Below are 15,151 nucleotides of genomic sequence, written 5' to 3' on the forward strand. Positions count from 1 at the left end.
GGTGGGAACCTGGCTGAGCAGAGGCGGGAGGGCTGAGGGGCTTTGGGACTCCAGGCGGCCCTAGGCAACTCCAGCCTCTCAGAAACACCTTCCCAACCTGAGGGTGGACGAGTTGGGTGGTGTCGGCAGCTCAGGGGTCGCAGTCTCAGACCTCACTCACTTATTGTCACCGGTCACCACGAGGCCGAGTCATATCCCTAGGACTGCCTTGATTCGTTCCATCTGTACAAAGGGAAGGACAGTCCTCCCCACTCCCCACGGTTTCGGTGCCGCCCGTGGAAGCAGAGTGAGTAAGCTGGTTATCTTCCTGACAGCTGTCTGGCTTAGGTGAGGAGGGTGTGAGGTGTACTAAAATATTCCACGGGTGTCACTGTACGCGGTCCCCTGCTCTGCTGTCTGGGGGGCCTGGCGGGGGCGGGAAGGGGGAGGTGGACGTGGTTCAGGCAGAGAGCGGCAGGATCTCTGGGCCGAGAGGAATTCCCAGGGGAAAACCTATACGAAGGGAGCGCAGAGGACAGGAGGGGAGGGGGCAGAGGGAGACGGGGTCCTCCAGCTCTGTGCGAAGCAGTTTTCAAGCGGTCCTGAGGCGTCAAGGGGCACCCTAGACAGTAGAACCTCCCGCGGATAGGGTGACACCTCCCCCGAGGCCCACCTGGGAAGGGGAGAATGTACCATTCCTGGACTGCGGAGAGAGACAATGAGGTCAAGTGCGCAGTGTGACGGGTAAGTAGCACGTGAGCAACAAATGAATTGTTCACTTCTACAGGATTATCTGCCGGTTTTACAGAAAAGGAAACAGAGCGAAGAGCCCAAAGCCACAAACAACTAGTGAAGAGGCAGAGGCTGCACTTGAACTGTCCCAGAGTACACGGTCAAGGCGTCCCACGCGTAAAAGCCACCTTAGAAATCGTCCCTCCTGGGGTAAAAAGAGGTGACGCGGTACGGTGGCAGGGAAATCCTCCGGCTGACCGTCTTGTCGCGGGGAGAGGTTGGGCAGCAACCCACTCAGAAGGGGAAAAACCGAGTGTGAGCGGGCAGACGAGGTCGCTCGTACACCCCGCGCCGCCAGACCGCGCCCGGGTTGGTGCCTCCCCGCGCCGCTGCGAGACGCGGCGCCTTTAAAGCCCGGCTGGGGGCGTGCCCGGCGCGCTGAGGGCACGCCTCTGGGCGCGTCCGCCCGGCGCCCCGCCCCGAGGCTTGTAGCCGCGGCCCCGGGAGGCGGGGCACGCTTTGGCTCGGCGGCCGTTCGAGTGGCGGTGGTTCGGCGGCTCGGCGCCTCCTTTCCCTCCGGCGGCTTCCCCGCGCGCTGCCCAGGGCGCCCGGCCGCGCCCTGACACACTCGGCCAGCTCGGCTATGGCCCGCGCCCCGCGACGTGGCGGGCGGGCACGGGGGCGCCGGACGGCGCGGCCAGAGTGAGGCGAGGCCGCCCTCCCGCCCTCGGCCGGGGCCGCCCGGGATGGCCGTGCCGCCGCTCCGCCGGGCGCTGCTGCTGTGGCAGCTGCTGGCGGCGGGCGGCGCGGCGCTGGAGATCGGCCGCTTCGACCCGGAGCGCGGGCGCGGGCCGGCGCCGTGCCAGGCGGTGGAGATCCCCATGTGCCGCGGCATCGGCTACAACCTGACCCGCATGCCCAACCTGCTGGGCCACACGTCGCAGGGCGAGGCGGCCGCCGAGCTGGCCGAGTTCGCGCCTCTCGTGCAGTACGGCTGCCACAGCCACCTGCGCTTCTTCCTGTGCTCGCTCTACGCGCCCATGTGCACCGACCAGGTCTCGACGCCCATCCCCGCTTGCCGGCCCATGTGCGAGCAGGCGCGCCTGCGGTGCGCGCCCATCATGGAGCAGTTCAACTTCGGCTGGCCGGACTCGCTGGACTGCGCCCGGCTGCCCACGCGCAACGACCCGCACGCGCTCTGCATGGAGGCGCCCGAGAACGCCACGGCCGGCCCCGCCGAGCCCCACAAGGGCCTAGGCATGCTGCCCGTGGCGCCGCGGCCCGCGGGGCCCCCCGGCGACGCCATCCTAGGCGCCGCCGGCGGCACCTGTGAGAACCCCGAGAAGTTCCAGTACGTGGAGAAGAGCCGCTCGTGCGCGCCGCGCTGCGGGCCGGGCGTCGAGGTGTTCTGGTCGCGGCGCGACAAGGACTTCGCGCTCGTCTGGATGGCCGTGTGGTCGGCGCTGTGCTTCTTCTCCACTGCCTTCACCGTGCTCACCTTCTTGCTGGAACCTCACCGCTTCCAGTACCCGGAGCGCCCCATCATTTTCCTTTCCATGTGCTACAACGTCTACTCGCTAGCCTTCCTCATCCGGGCTGTGGCTGGGGCCCAGAGCGTGGCTTGTGACCAGGAGGCGGGTGCGCTCTACGTGATCCAGGAGGGCCTGGAGAACACGGGCTGCACCCTCGTCTTCCTGCTGCTCTACTACTTCGGCATGGCCAGCTCGCTGTGGTGGGTGGTGCTGACCCTCACCTGGTTCCTGGCGGCCGGCAAGAAGTGGGGCCACGAGGCCATTGAGGCCCACGGCAGCTACTTCCACATGGCAGCCTGGGGGCTGCCGGCTCTCAAGACCATCGTTATCCTGACTCTGCGCAAGGTGGCAGGGGATGAGCTGACCGGGCTCTGTTACGTGGCCAGCATGGATGCGGGGGCACTCACGGGCTTCGTGCTGGTACCCCTCTCCTGCTACCTGGTGCTGGGCACGAGCTTCCTCCTGACCGGCTTTGTGGCCCTCTTCCACATCCGCAAGATCATGAAGACAGGGGGCACCAACACGGAGAAGCTGGAGAAGCTCATGGTCAAGATTGGGGTCTTCTCCATCCTCTACACTGTGCCCGCCACCTGCGTCATTGTGTGCTACGTCTATGAACGCCTCAACATGGACTTCTGGCGCTTGCGGGCCACAGAGCAGCCCTGCTCGGCAGCCACCACGCCCGGCGGCTGGAGGGACTGCTCGCTGCAAGGGGGCTCAGTGCCCACCGTGGCTGTCTTTATGCTGAAAATCTTCATGTCGCTGGTGGTGGGCATCACCAGCGGCGTCTGGGTATGGAGCTCCAAGACTTTCCAGACCTGGCAGAGCCTGTGCCACCGCAAGATGGCAGCTGGCCGGGCACGGGCAAAGACCTGCCGGGCCCCCGGGGGCTATGGCCGTGGCACCCACTGCCACTATAAGGCCCCCACCGTGGTCTTGCACATGACTAAGACGGATCCTTCTCTGGAGAACCCCACACACCTCTAGGGACACAGGCCTGCATGGGGAGGCTGTTGCCCCCTCCTAGCCCCCCTCCGGAGGAGACAGCTGACTAGCAGCTGCCCAGCTGTCAAGGTCAGGCAAGTGAGTGCGAGGGGCCGAGGACCAGGGCGGGGAGACTCTCGTTCAACCCTCACTTGTCAGGACCCAGTGAGGCTCACTCCCCTGTCGCCTAGTGCAAGGGGGTGGGCCTGGCTGAGTCCCCCGCAGGGCCCTGGGGGTGGGGGCATGTGGAGAGGAGGAGGGGTAGAAGGGGGTGTGGTCCAGCAGAGTTTATTTAATGATGTAATTTATTGTTGGAGTTTCTCTGGAAGCTGTGACTAGAATAAACCCCCGTGTGGCACCGCTGAGTCTTCTCTGGACTGGAAAGGGAGAAGGCAGGAGGGTGAGGGCCCTGCAGGAGTCTCCCATGTGAGCAGAGCTGGGGGTGGGTTCTGGGCTCATCCCCTGACCCCGTTTTCTGGCTCTCCATCAATGGGGAGGACATCGTGCTGTGAAACAGCTGTGTTTTGCAGGAGTCCCAGATTCTTCTCCTCTTTGCTCCTTTTGGCAACCTGCTTGCCTCTCTGAGCCCTGGGTTCCTGCTTCCCAAAGTGAGACTGGGATGCCTGCTGGGATACTCAGGGAATCCCCTGGGATGACACTGTCCCCCTCTGGCCCGGGGGAGTCTAGCCTGTTTGGGGCCTGTGGGTAAGACTCTGCTTTCCTCATTTTGTATAAAAAATGAGGGCATCAGCCTACCTCAGAGTTTTCCTCAGAGGCTCAGGATCTGTTCCCACTGTCTTTATGGCCCATCCTGCTGTCCCCTCCCTGGGGCCTGAGGGCCAGGGCCCAGCTGACTGTCCTCATTGCCTTTGAAGATTGCTGATGTGATGTGGCCACTCCACTCCTTGCGGCCCTAGTCAGGGCACCCCACCCTCTCGTCCCTCTGGGTGGAGATGGGGCTGGACTGTTATATGGGCATCTTGGTGGCAGACACAGACATAGAGACAGCCCTTGAAGATAGTGGGGATTGGGTCCCTAGCTCCTAAAGGGCTGCGGAAAGGTTTGTTTTTTTTTTTTGCGGTACGCAGGCCCCTCACTGCTGTGGCCTCTCCCGTTGCGGAGCACAGGCTCCGGACGCGCAGGCTCAGCGGCCATGGCTCACGGGCCCAGCCGCTCCGCGGCATGTGGGATCTTCCCGGGCCGGGGCACGAACCCGTGTCCCCTGCACTGGCAGGCGGACTCTCAACCACTGCGCCACCAGGGGAGCCCTGCGGAAAGGTTTGAGTTGTGAACGCAGCAGTGAGAAACGGGGCAGGTGCTGGGGCGTGCACGTGGCTCCCCTGAAGCAGCTCCCACATTCGTATGCCGGGATAGGAAAAGGTACTTGCGCCTATCTGTGTGCCGGGGAGGCCCTGGGGCTGCCAGGACCTGCGCCACCTCCGTGTGTGGCCGTCCCGGAGACCCTGTCAGCGTGGAGTCAGACCTCAGCGTCCTATCTTAGCCTCTGCTTTGGCCACTGTGACTCCAGCCAGGGGAGGGTCTTGGTTCCTGTCTCTGGGTGCATGACACGTTCAGCGTCACTGTCAGGAGGCCCCAGGGTCCAGCCCCACTGCCAGCCAAGGGGAGGCCCAAGGTCAACTGCTTCATATCACAGTAGGGCTGAGCCCCCAAACCCAGCACCTCTCCAGCCAGAGCCCTTTACCCTGCACCAACCACCAGTCTCACAGGAACAAGAAAGAAACCAAATGGAGATCAAACAGGTGGCATCAGCTCCCTCAGGAGGTGAGTGGGGAGAGGGCTGTCGCTCCCAAGGAACAGTACTGACCCGTAAGGGAATTTCGCAGCCCTCACCCCTGCAGCTGGCAGGTGGAATGCCCCCCCCGTCCCCCCAATCTAAATCCTCCCCTTCTCATAGACACAGGCTAAGTCCTCATGCCTTCTCTGACCAGTGAAACCAAGTGACCCTAACATGTGGCAACTCGCCGGGGGAGGGTCCCTGACTGAGAAACAGAACGAGCTTAATGAAGGTGACAGGGGCCCAAGTTGGGAGTGGGAGGGGGAGTGGCTGCACCGAGCTGGGCTTAACAGGCCAGGTTTGCGGGCAGCCGACCTGAAACTGCTGAGGGCCTGCACTAGGGCAGGGGCAGCCAGAGGCAAAGGAGAGGATTCTGGAAACGGGAGGAGAGAGGCAAGTGATGTGCAGGGCCCAAGGGTGGCGGGGAGGGTAAGCATCAGGGGCGGCACCAGTTCACCCAGGTCCTGCCAGTCACTGGGCACCTGGCTGCGTCCCTCAGCGGAAACAAGACTGGCTTCCAGGACAACTGGGATGGCGGGGGTGGGGGGTGTGCAATCAGGACAGGCCCCAAGGGGGCTCTGCTTTGAGGCTGAGATGGTTCACATAGGCCAGGACCTGGGAGGGAGGGAGGGTGGGCAGGCCTTGCCAGATAAGGCTTCTCAGCGCTGGACAACATTATGGAAGAGTCCCAGACCCTAGAGGAAAAGGAAGAAGGAAACATGATTAAAGACCTTTTACAGAAGTCCTCCATCTGATCCTCCTCTTCCCGTTGTGCAGACAAGGGAAGTGCTTGAAGGGATCGATTGGCTCAAGTTCACACAACCAGGGAGACTGTGGCCTCCAGAGCTTGTGATTTCACACCATGGAGTCCATCGGGGCATGGGGTGAGATGGACAGGGTGGGTGCTATAAAACCTAGGGCGGGGCTTCCCTGGCAGTGCAGCGGTTGAGAGTCCACCTGCTGATGCAGGGTACACGGGTTTGTGCCCCGGTCTGGGAGGATCCCACATGCCGCGAAGCGGCTGGGCCTGTGAGCCATGGCCGCTGAGCCTGCGCTCCGCCAACGGGAGAGGCCACAGCAGTGAGAGGCCCGCGTACTGCAGAAAAAAAGAAAAAAAACAAACAAAACCTAGGGCAGTTTTGTCCAGAGAAACCGGTCCCACAGTGGGACCTCCCCCCACCCCCAAAAAGGAGATTCCAGAACCCAATGGAAACACCTCAGAAGCCAACACCTGCCAGCCTGCGTGCCCCCGGCCCCCACCCCTTCCCTCAGGCGCCTAGTAGCCCAGCACAGGGCCCCTTAGAGCAGCACGTCTGTGCATGTGTCCACGCCAGCTGAGCCTGTCTGAGGGCCGAGCCTGTGCTTGTTCTTAAAAGGAACTTCTGAGCCCTGACCTCAGTCAGTATCAGTTCCAGGGAAACAATTCAAAGTTCACTGGAGTCAGCAGGGGTGATCTTGACTGAGGTCAGATTGAGGAGAGGCTGCCCGCCCCCCGGGGGGTCAGTAGCTGCCCTCACTGTCTGCTCAGTCCCACCCTGAAGGAGGAAGCTCCAGGGCAGCCCGTGTGAAAAGGCCTGGGGGTCCTGGGCGGGGGGTAACAGAGCCGCGGCCTTCTCCCCTCTCCTGGTCTAAGTGTCTCGCTCGGTACCCTGCGGAGGGGACCCTGGCTCTCGGGCAAGTGGGAGACCTGGTTCCCTAGTGGAAGCGGCACCGCCCCTGAGTAGCTGCTTTGGAATCAGTCACCAGCTGACTGCCACCCTTGACTGTGCTCCCTCCCCAGGGACAGGGTTTGAGGAGAAAGAAGAGGAGGCAGGAAGAGGGGTTGGTCTCTGTTGATTGCCAGCATTAGTAATCCAGACCCCTCCTCAGGAAAAAAGTTTTCTCGTCTCCATTTGCAGTAGTCAGCCCAAGTTAGGTTTCTCGTGATAGGGAGGAATGGGCTGGGATGGCTGAATAGGACCAGGATACAGAGCCTAGATGAGGTGACAAGGCCCCACAGGCGCTGGCCTGGTGTAGCCTAAGAAACCCACCCCAGGAATAGGACTTCACAGGTGTGGGTGGGCTGGGAGTCCCAAGTCCAACCGTGCCTGTGTGGAAAATGTCCGGAGGTTACACAGCTCCCTCCTCCAGAGCTTGAGGGCTGGTCAAATTCAATCCGACCTTGGGGCAAACCACTTCCTCCCCTGCGGGACTGAAAATCCCCAAGTGCTTGGCGCAGGCCTGGCTCAAAGCCCACGCTCACCAAGGCCACAAAGGGAGTCAGTGGCAGAACCCGCACCCAGGACTTAGGTTTCTCCTCAGATTTCTTCCTATTTTACCTTATGCCACCCCTGGCGCAGCTGGTCAGGAACTGGCAGTTTCGCTTCTCAGTGAACGGGATCATGCAGTGGCCCTATAAAATCCTGGAACTCCACAGGCAGGTTGCCAGCCAGCAGCGATCTACTCAAATTAGCCACTCTGACTTTATAAAAACTCCCAGCATAAAATATAAATGAAGGCACGAATAAAACAAGATTGGCTATGTAGTAGAACTGTTGAAGCTGAGTAGGTGGGAATTTGTTCTATTTCCACTTTTTGTGTACGTTTTATATTTTCCTTGAAAAGTGTTTTAAAATGTTGAGTTTCCCCCAAAATTAAGTCCTGAAGGACTACACAAGTTCCCATAGCGAAGCCTTAAAAAATACTTTCTCCTAGTTCTTAGAAGTTTCAAATGGAATGCGGGGGAGGGGGGTGGGTGTTGAGACAAAGACAAGGCCAGGAGAGGCTTGAAGGTCACGGCTTCGATTACCCAGGGCACCAGAACTCTCTCCTGGAAGCAAAGAAATGCAGTAGATGGATCTGATCTGTGGTTAAAAAGACTAAGTCAGAGGAGGTCCTCTCCAGAAGAACAGGCAACAAGAGTCCATGGGAAAACAGCGCTCGCTCGGGACTGCACCACCCTCCAAGAGCACAAAGAAAAATGCACCAGAACTGTTTCTTCTTTATAAACACAAGTACATAATGTTTATTTGAAATTCCAATTTATTACAAGTTTACCCTTTAATGGGGCCCTTCCTCCTTAAAGACAACTTGAAAAACAACAAAACTCAGGTGTCACTGAAGTGGGAACACGGAATTCTCACTGTTAACAAGAACAGACTGGCTCTAGGGTAAGAGGCAGGGCAGGTGTCCGCGGCTGGGATTGTGAAATTGTAACGTCAGTGCTAACTCCAAGCCTGGGGGAGCCAGGATGGTAAACCTATCCAGCAGCCCCTGGAGCAAACCCCAAGGAGGCAAGGAGGCCAGGGGACAGGATCACACCTTGAAGTTTCACTTTAAGAGGCTTTAATTCTCAGGGTCTGTGAGCTTCAATCCCCTTGGTGGACTTCTTTTCCCTTACTTTAAATAGGTACAGAAGAGCTTAGGTGCTCCCATTTTTCCAAATTCAAAGCTGACAGAAAAGGAAATTAAACCCTGTTTTGTGTTTTTATCAAAATCTGCCATAAAAGGGAAAGAAGACTACAAAGTTCTGCCTAAACATAACTACTAGTGCTAGACTCACTGTGGGAAGGGGCCGCGGAGCCCCTCCTCCTGCCCTCCGCCCCCCACCCTGGCACTGAGCACTGAGAGATTCAGGTTCCCGGGGAGCCTGAGTCTGAGGCCAGAACAGCACAGCAGGGGCACTGCACACAGAGGCGGCTGAAACAGCCACCAGGGCAGGCAGAGGGATCGTCCATGACCAGGTCCCCACTGCTGGCCCTGATGAACCCCAACCCAACTTCTCTAAAGGAGAGACGATGGGCCGAGGGAGGAGACTGGGCAAAGTAAAGCAAACACGTTATCATATAAACTGTACTGTACATGTGCCAAAGCAAGATGACAGAAATATTTTTACAAGATGTTCTTTATACAATATCACTGCTGAAACAAGCAACTTTTAATAACTAGAAAAGTCAATTTAAAAAAAATTAAACATTTAAATTCTTCCTGCTTTTCTTCTGCTCCCCTAAGAGCTTGTCTGGTATGTGGGTGGGCTGGGCTCCAACACCCCTCTGGCCAGACCCATCAAAGTAAAGGTTATATGCATGGTTACAAGCAGGGCTCCAGTCTCTGAGTGAAGTGCCTTAGGGTTTTTTTTCCAGGGGGCAAGGTGGGGCGGAGCGGGGAGAGAGCTGTCACAAGGAAGGGGAGGGGTGCTCAGGAATGGCTACAGGACATATCCCTTTACTCTGCCAAGATCAACTCAACAGACCACAACTGTCTCATGATGCTGGTGAACACAGAATTCTGTATGGCACTCACTGATACCATCACCTGAGAGGGGGGGAGGGAGAGACAGAGCACAGGCTTAAAGAAACAAGACTGTGTATAAATATAGATTAAAAAACCCAGTTGGCCTGATTACCCTTCATCCTTCTACGTAATACAGTAATCCCTCCCCTGGAGACCAGAGGGCTTGGCACTGTTGTGGTGGCCAAAGTGGGAGGGACCTTAGGAAAGAAGAAAGAAAAGGAATTGGGTTCACAAGAAAAGCCATACCCTGGGACTCTTCCTGGAAACTCTCGGAAAGGGGGGTTAAGGCCATCTATCCCCCACAGTATTTCTGGGCAAAGACCACCAACCCAGTATTAGGCTCTCCAAAGTGCTCTGCTTGATTAAGGCCCATGGAGAGTTTTGGAGACACGGCACAAGCTCGGATGACAGGCATTCCTGGGCTCCCCGTGACCTCCTCCCTTCCACGTTCTTCTCCAGCGTCCTCTTTCGCCTCCCTCCCCCCTCCCTCGCTCTCTCCCTCGATTCCCCCAACCTCAGCTCCCTTACCAGGGCCCCTGCCTCTCTACTTCTTCTGTCTTCGTCCCCTGGACTGTCCAACAGGCTCTGGCTCACTGTCCCCTTCATCTTCAGCAAGCCGGTCGGGAAACTTCTTACGTTTCCTACGGACATATGGGTGGCCAGGAAGATGTTTATGCAACAGAGCCATCAGACACTGTTCTGTCTTCACCATGCAGTTTAGGACATGGCTGCCTCGGCAGTTGTAAAGCTCAGCGTTGGTAAACACTTGCTTCATGTCAGTAAGAAACTCCTGCACAGAGCGGTAGCTCCCACAGGAACATTTGTTCTGCATTGTCTGGAAGTCCATAGGGTGGGTGATCACGTCATAGTAGTCCTCAGCCTCATCTCTGGTCACGGGCTCCCTGTGGAGAAGAACCAAATGGGGAGATAAGCGCAGCACTGAATCCAATGGACAGAAACCTTGTTATCAAACCACCAGCCCCAGAACGCCCACCCTGCTGAGACCAGCCCACTGGCAGACAGAGCAACCGTGTTCGCTTGCACTCAGAGCGGGCTCTGCTAGTCTGGAAGCTCATTTCCCTGCCACTGATATGTGTCCTCGGGGTTCAGCTGCAAGGTTGGCCCTACTCCCCTGCGCCTGAGGCCACGGAGCTCACCTGAAGGGCCAACTGAAGCGGTACTTCACGATCTTGTGGAGGATCTCTTCACACTTCTGCAATTCCAGGCTTTGCCTCCGGGAGCTCCGCTTGGTCTGAAGTACCTGGCGCCAAAGAAAGACGACATGTTATTACAGGTCTGAGAAAAGAAGAGTGGACAGGGCAGGAAACACATATATCTGCTTAACACAGAAAAGAAAAAGGTCAATCATCTCCTCGGAGCAGAGACGGTCAAAATCATCTGAATTGGGCTTCCCTGGTGACGCAGTGGTTGAGAATCCACCTGCCGATGCAGGGGACGCGGGTCCGTGCCCCGGTCCGGGAAGATCCCACATGCCGCGGAGCGGCTGTGCCCGTGAGCCATGGCCGCTGAGCCTGCGCGTCCAGAGCCTGTGCTCTGCAACGGGAAAGGCCACAACAGTGAGAGGCCCGCGTACCGCAAAGAAGAAAAAAAAAAAAAAAATCATCTGACTTGCACGCAGGGAGCGCTCTCGGCAGGGGGCACTAGCCCACCTGCCTCCTCCCTGGTGGACGGTGAGCAAAGCAGTGGAGGACATGCAGCAGTTGCTGTATTACAGCAGTCCTGCCAGGGGCCAGCTAGAGAGGGCCACTGTCACCAGGACGCTAGCCCTCTGAGAGCAGATGGACCTGGGGTTACGGTCACACTGCGGATGAGTTTAAACAAGCAACTGCAGAAAGCCAGGTGGGTTATGGGGACCACCCACAGCCAATTTTGTGGGGGTGGGGTGTCAGAAGGAAGAAAAGCAAGAGGTACAATTCCTTTCCTGGGCTCTCCCCTGCAGGCCTGCAGCAGCTAAGTGGCTAAAGAGAAAGGGGCATGCCTCCCTTCCAGGTGGCAGGAACAGGCCGTGACTCACAGAAGTAGGGGCACAGAGTTGAAAGGGTTAGGGCCAGGCACACAGGAGGTGCCTGCAATGCCCTTTGAGCACCCTAACGGCTTGCTTTATGCCTCCAGCCCACCTCCAACTCCAATTTAATCTGTCAAAAGAAGCAAATTTTCAAGAGCCTCTTTCTGTCCTTTAAACTTCAAGTAAAACCTAAAGTAAAACCACTAAAATTACATTGGTTGAGGAGCAGAGGGGAGGGTAATGTCCCTCCCATGACAATTGTCGGCAAAAGACCCAAGAGTAAGTGAGGCTCCAACATTGCTGACATTCCCACAACGGAGACCCAGCCCCTCTGAGCCATGGGAGACACATGGATACTATTTTAAAATCCTTAACAAGTCGCAGGCTGCCTGTTAACTAGAGGAGATGTTTGCAGGCTGCAGCAGGGGAATGCCGGACATAGCTGTTCCCGGAGGGCCTGCTGCCTCGTTTGCCTACAGGCCCATCCATCTGCCTCATCAGTCTCCAAAGTTAGGGAGGAGGGAGCAGAGGGGAGGCTCCCACCTGCTGCCTGCTGAATTCCTCATGCTGGAGTGGGGGATACGAAACAGAAATGCTAGAGGGCAGATGATACATAATTCTTACCAGCTCATCAACCTCAGCCTCGTCTACAGGTGGCGCCTTCGGCCGAGACCTCCTGGTAGGATGCGGCTTCTTACCTGGTCGTCGGCCTGGCCTTGCTGCAGGGGCGATGACACCCTGCTTGCCCCGGACAGTCTTTCGAGGTCTCACTGAAATAAAAAATATGCATTCAGAGCAGACCTGAGGATGAAGGGAGTATGCCCATGGAAGGGGTGATACTCTGGACAAGCAAAGCAATGGCTTCCTTTGGATAGGAGGTGCTCTTGCTATCCGTCTCCTGCCGACCTCACAGGACACTTTAAGGGCAGCAGTAGCAGATGGAAGAATGGGTACTTTTCAGCAACTGCCAAAGACCTTTTAAGAGTCTCTTCAGAAGGCCAGTTCCTTTAGTACGTCCACTCTCTGTCCCCACCCTGTTCAGTTACTCTCAGGAATGAGGGCCTGGAAGGAATCAATTGTAAACTGACTCACTCAGGAGAAAAAGCCACTTGCTGATGGGTCTGCCTGGGAATTCCTTCAGCCCAAGCTCAGCCTGAGAACGCATGTATTTACATGTAAGATGGAATCTGAGTGTGGAACAGATCCTGTTTCATAATTCCCAGAGTTATCCTATACTCACCACCACAATCTTTTCAGAGAAAAGCTGATACTTATGTGAAGTACTTATGTGAAGTCTGCCTCATTGAATCCAGTTTAAGGCTAGCCCAGTCCTGCTTTCTGCGATTTCTAAAAACCATAGACAGTAGGCCCGGCCACTTCCACAAGAGACCTGCTCGGGATCCCACAAGAGAGAATAAAAACTACAAACGCACCCGAGGCTGCCTATTTCTCAGGTTTACAACAGGCGCTCAATGTCAAGACAAACCAACATTTCTCAATACATCTTCAGGAAACAACGCTCCATCAGGATTAGCTCAAGGCTGCTCCACTAAGCAAATTTTCCCCTGGAAAATGGGGAGGGGCAATTCGGAGAGAGATAGGGGTATACGGAGGCAATGATACAGAGAATCAATAAACAATGTTTTATATTCTACTTCCAGACCATGATGACCCCTCACTGACTATTTTAGGTTCTCTAAGTTGTAAGACTAGGCGAGGAAGAGAGGGTAAGGAGCTGATGCCAAGGATGAAATGATGGATGCAGGGAACAGCCACCGGCCCGGGGCCTCGAGTTGCACTAGGGAACCACATCGTTGGTGGCCTACAAGGCAGAGTAGACAAGAAGCTCTGAAGTTCCAAACACTTCCTGGATCCTTTTGGTAGACAAGGCCCTAGAAACCTGCAGAGGGAACAATTCCTTGGAAAGAGGAATAACTTGAAAGTGGAAAGCAACCATTACTTGGAAAATAAACAAAATCAGTCCATTGCTATATTTAGAATCTGTTCCCAGACAACCATGCATCCAAATCACGACTCTGGCAGTACTCCGTGGTCTCTCTGTAATGCAGGGTTAATGGACTACTTGTCTCCTTACCCAGATACCTGAAAAGTCATGCCTTGGGAACAAACAAAAGGAGCCCTAGAGGAATGAGAGAAGTGTAGGTGTCCCAAATTAAAACCCTGCAGGATCGGGGAAGACGGTAGCAGGGGTGCAAGCCCAAAGTCCTCAGGTTTTGACAGCACCAGTACAGTAAGGACCAGGAGTGCCAAACGTCCTCTCTCTCCTTTTACAGCAAGTACGACTGTCCAGGGAGTTATGATCTTGGGAACTGTACCTCTCTTGAAAAGCTCATCAAAATCTTCTGTCTGTATTAACCTACAAAGAAGGGTATATTTTGCAAAAAGGGAGGCTGTTAAAAGGCTCAACTACAGGACTTAAGGTTTAACAAAAATGACACGACTCTCAAAGCCTCAAGAAAAACGAACATGAGAGACTGAGTCAACAAGGTGAGCTTACGTGATGAGGCCTTTACCCCCTACTGACATCTAGAGAGAAACAGATCTGAACCTTCCTAACAACTACGCCTAAACCATGGAAAAAAGTCTTCCCTTTCCAACTAGCAAATCTACAGCCCTGCACACTACAGGGAAGAGAAGAACCACTGCAACCACAGAAAAACAACTTCTTTAAAAGCAACACTGCACCAGAGGCCAAAAGAACTGCAAGAGACAGCAATGGGCCTAGACCCTTGTTACCCCATCCTCACACTGAGGGGCTCAGAACCAGCAGACCTGTCATAAACAAGACCTGGGGCCTTGAATTCCATGAAATCTTGGACCAGGTGGATCTGCCAGTTTGATGTTCTGAGACCAAGCCACCCAACCTCCTACTAGGAAGGTAGTTAACTGGCATCTTGAAAACCCATTTAAAACATGGCAGCAGTCGCCCCTCCACCACAACTTGTGAAATAAAGAAGACGGCACGATGGCCTTGTTGGGTTATCTACCGCCAACCCAGTCTTTCCAAGTCAGCTTAGAAGACTGTGAGGTTAACTATGAAAGAAACTGAATACTTACGTCGCAAACCAGCCACCTCATAATCTTCCTCCCCCTCCTCCTCATCCTCTTCTTCCTCTTCGTTGCTCTCACCATCTTCGCTGTCCTCAGAGGCAGACTCTTCCGTATAATTCCTGCGGGGGGAAAGACACTTGTAGAGAACACGGATCTAGGCCAAAGGGGTCCTAAGAAAGGTAAAGTCCCACATGAATTGTGGCAACTTTTCCCTCTTCACAGACTAGACAGATTTCATGCTAAGGGGAGGGAACCTGAATCTAGGCCAGGACACAGGAAGCAGAATGAAAACCTAAGCTTTAACAGAGTGTCTCCTCTATCAGGCCCCAAACCCTCTGGCTACGATACTAATGGCAGCAAAAACCAAGACCAAAATGCAACCCCCACCCCTCAACATACAAAACAAAACTCTGTTCCTTCTGTCTCACAAAAACAGCCAGATAATGTAACATTTCAGGTATTAAAAGTTGTCCCCAGTGCTGGGGTGGACTGAAAGGATAAACAGCCCAGACAGGTGTTACTCCACCTTGATGGCCCCCTTCCAGGAGCTGAAACAGCTTGCAGATGACCATAACATCAAAGCACTGGTAATCCCAGCTCAGAACAGCTGGTCCAAAGCCTCACCATTTCAGAGCGGCAGCCTCATCTCTCTAAGTGTAGCTGGAATGGAGTGAGAAATAACCGAGTAATGCTGTTAGGCAGGGTCAGGATCAAACAGCTCTGACCTTTCAAAGAGACACCAAGCCAGACTGCTACAAG

At 55.7% G+C, this 15,151-nt stretch overlaps 2 protein-coding genes across 4 annotated transcripts in view; one reads left to right on the plus strand and one right to left on the minus strand.

Moving 5' to 3' along the window:
• Window positions 1-222: 222 nt before the first annotated feature.
• FZD9 (frizzled class receptor 9) lies at window positions 223-13,499 on the plus strand. 2 transcript variants are annotated; one of them, XM_089895767.1, is made up of 2 exons: window positions 223-327; window positions 767-13,499. In XM_089895767.1, the coding sequence occupies exon 2, from the start codon at window positions 1,458-1,460 to the stop codon at window positions 3,228-3,230; it is 1,773 nt and encodes a 590-aa protein (XP_089751893.1). In that variant the 5' UTR covers window positions 223-327; window positions 767-1,457; the 3' UTR covers window positions 3,231-13,499. The 2 variants fall into 2 exon arrangements, with proteins under 2 accessions (XP_089751893.1, XP_089751894.1); XM_089895768.1 differs by having other exon boundaries at window positions 282-372.
• The window catches only part of BAZ1B (bromodomain adjacent to zinc finger domain 1B), a 65,618-nt gene continuing 60,231 nt past the window's right edge, over window positions 9,765-15,151 (minus strand). Inside the window, exons 16-19 of one of the 2 annotated variants that reach the window (XM_022588060.3) lie at window positions 14,399-14,511; window positions 11,945-12,090; window positions 10,452-10,555; window positions 9,765-10,196 (exon numbers count right to left, since the gene is read on the minus strand). In XM_022588060.3, coding sequence (XP_022443768.2) covers window positions 9,839-10,196; window positions 10,452-10,555; window positions 11,945-12,090; window positions 14,399-14,511 — 721 coding nt within the window. In that variant the 3' untranslated portion in view covers window positions 9,765-9,838. The other variant, XM_089895765.1, reaches the window with a different exon arrangement.

The sequence above is a fragment of the Delphinapterus leucas genome, chromosome 15, assembly GCF_059928025.1.
Source record: "Delphinapterus leucas isolate spDelLeu-1000000601 "Yukka" chromosome 15, BTC_Dleu_Yukka2, whole genome shotgun sequence".
NCBI classification, from domain to species: domain Eukaryota; kingdom Metazoa; phylum Chordata; class Mammalia; order Artiodactyla; family Monodontidae; genus Delphinapterus; species Delphinapterus leucas.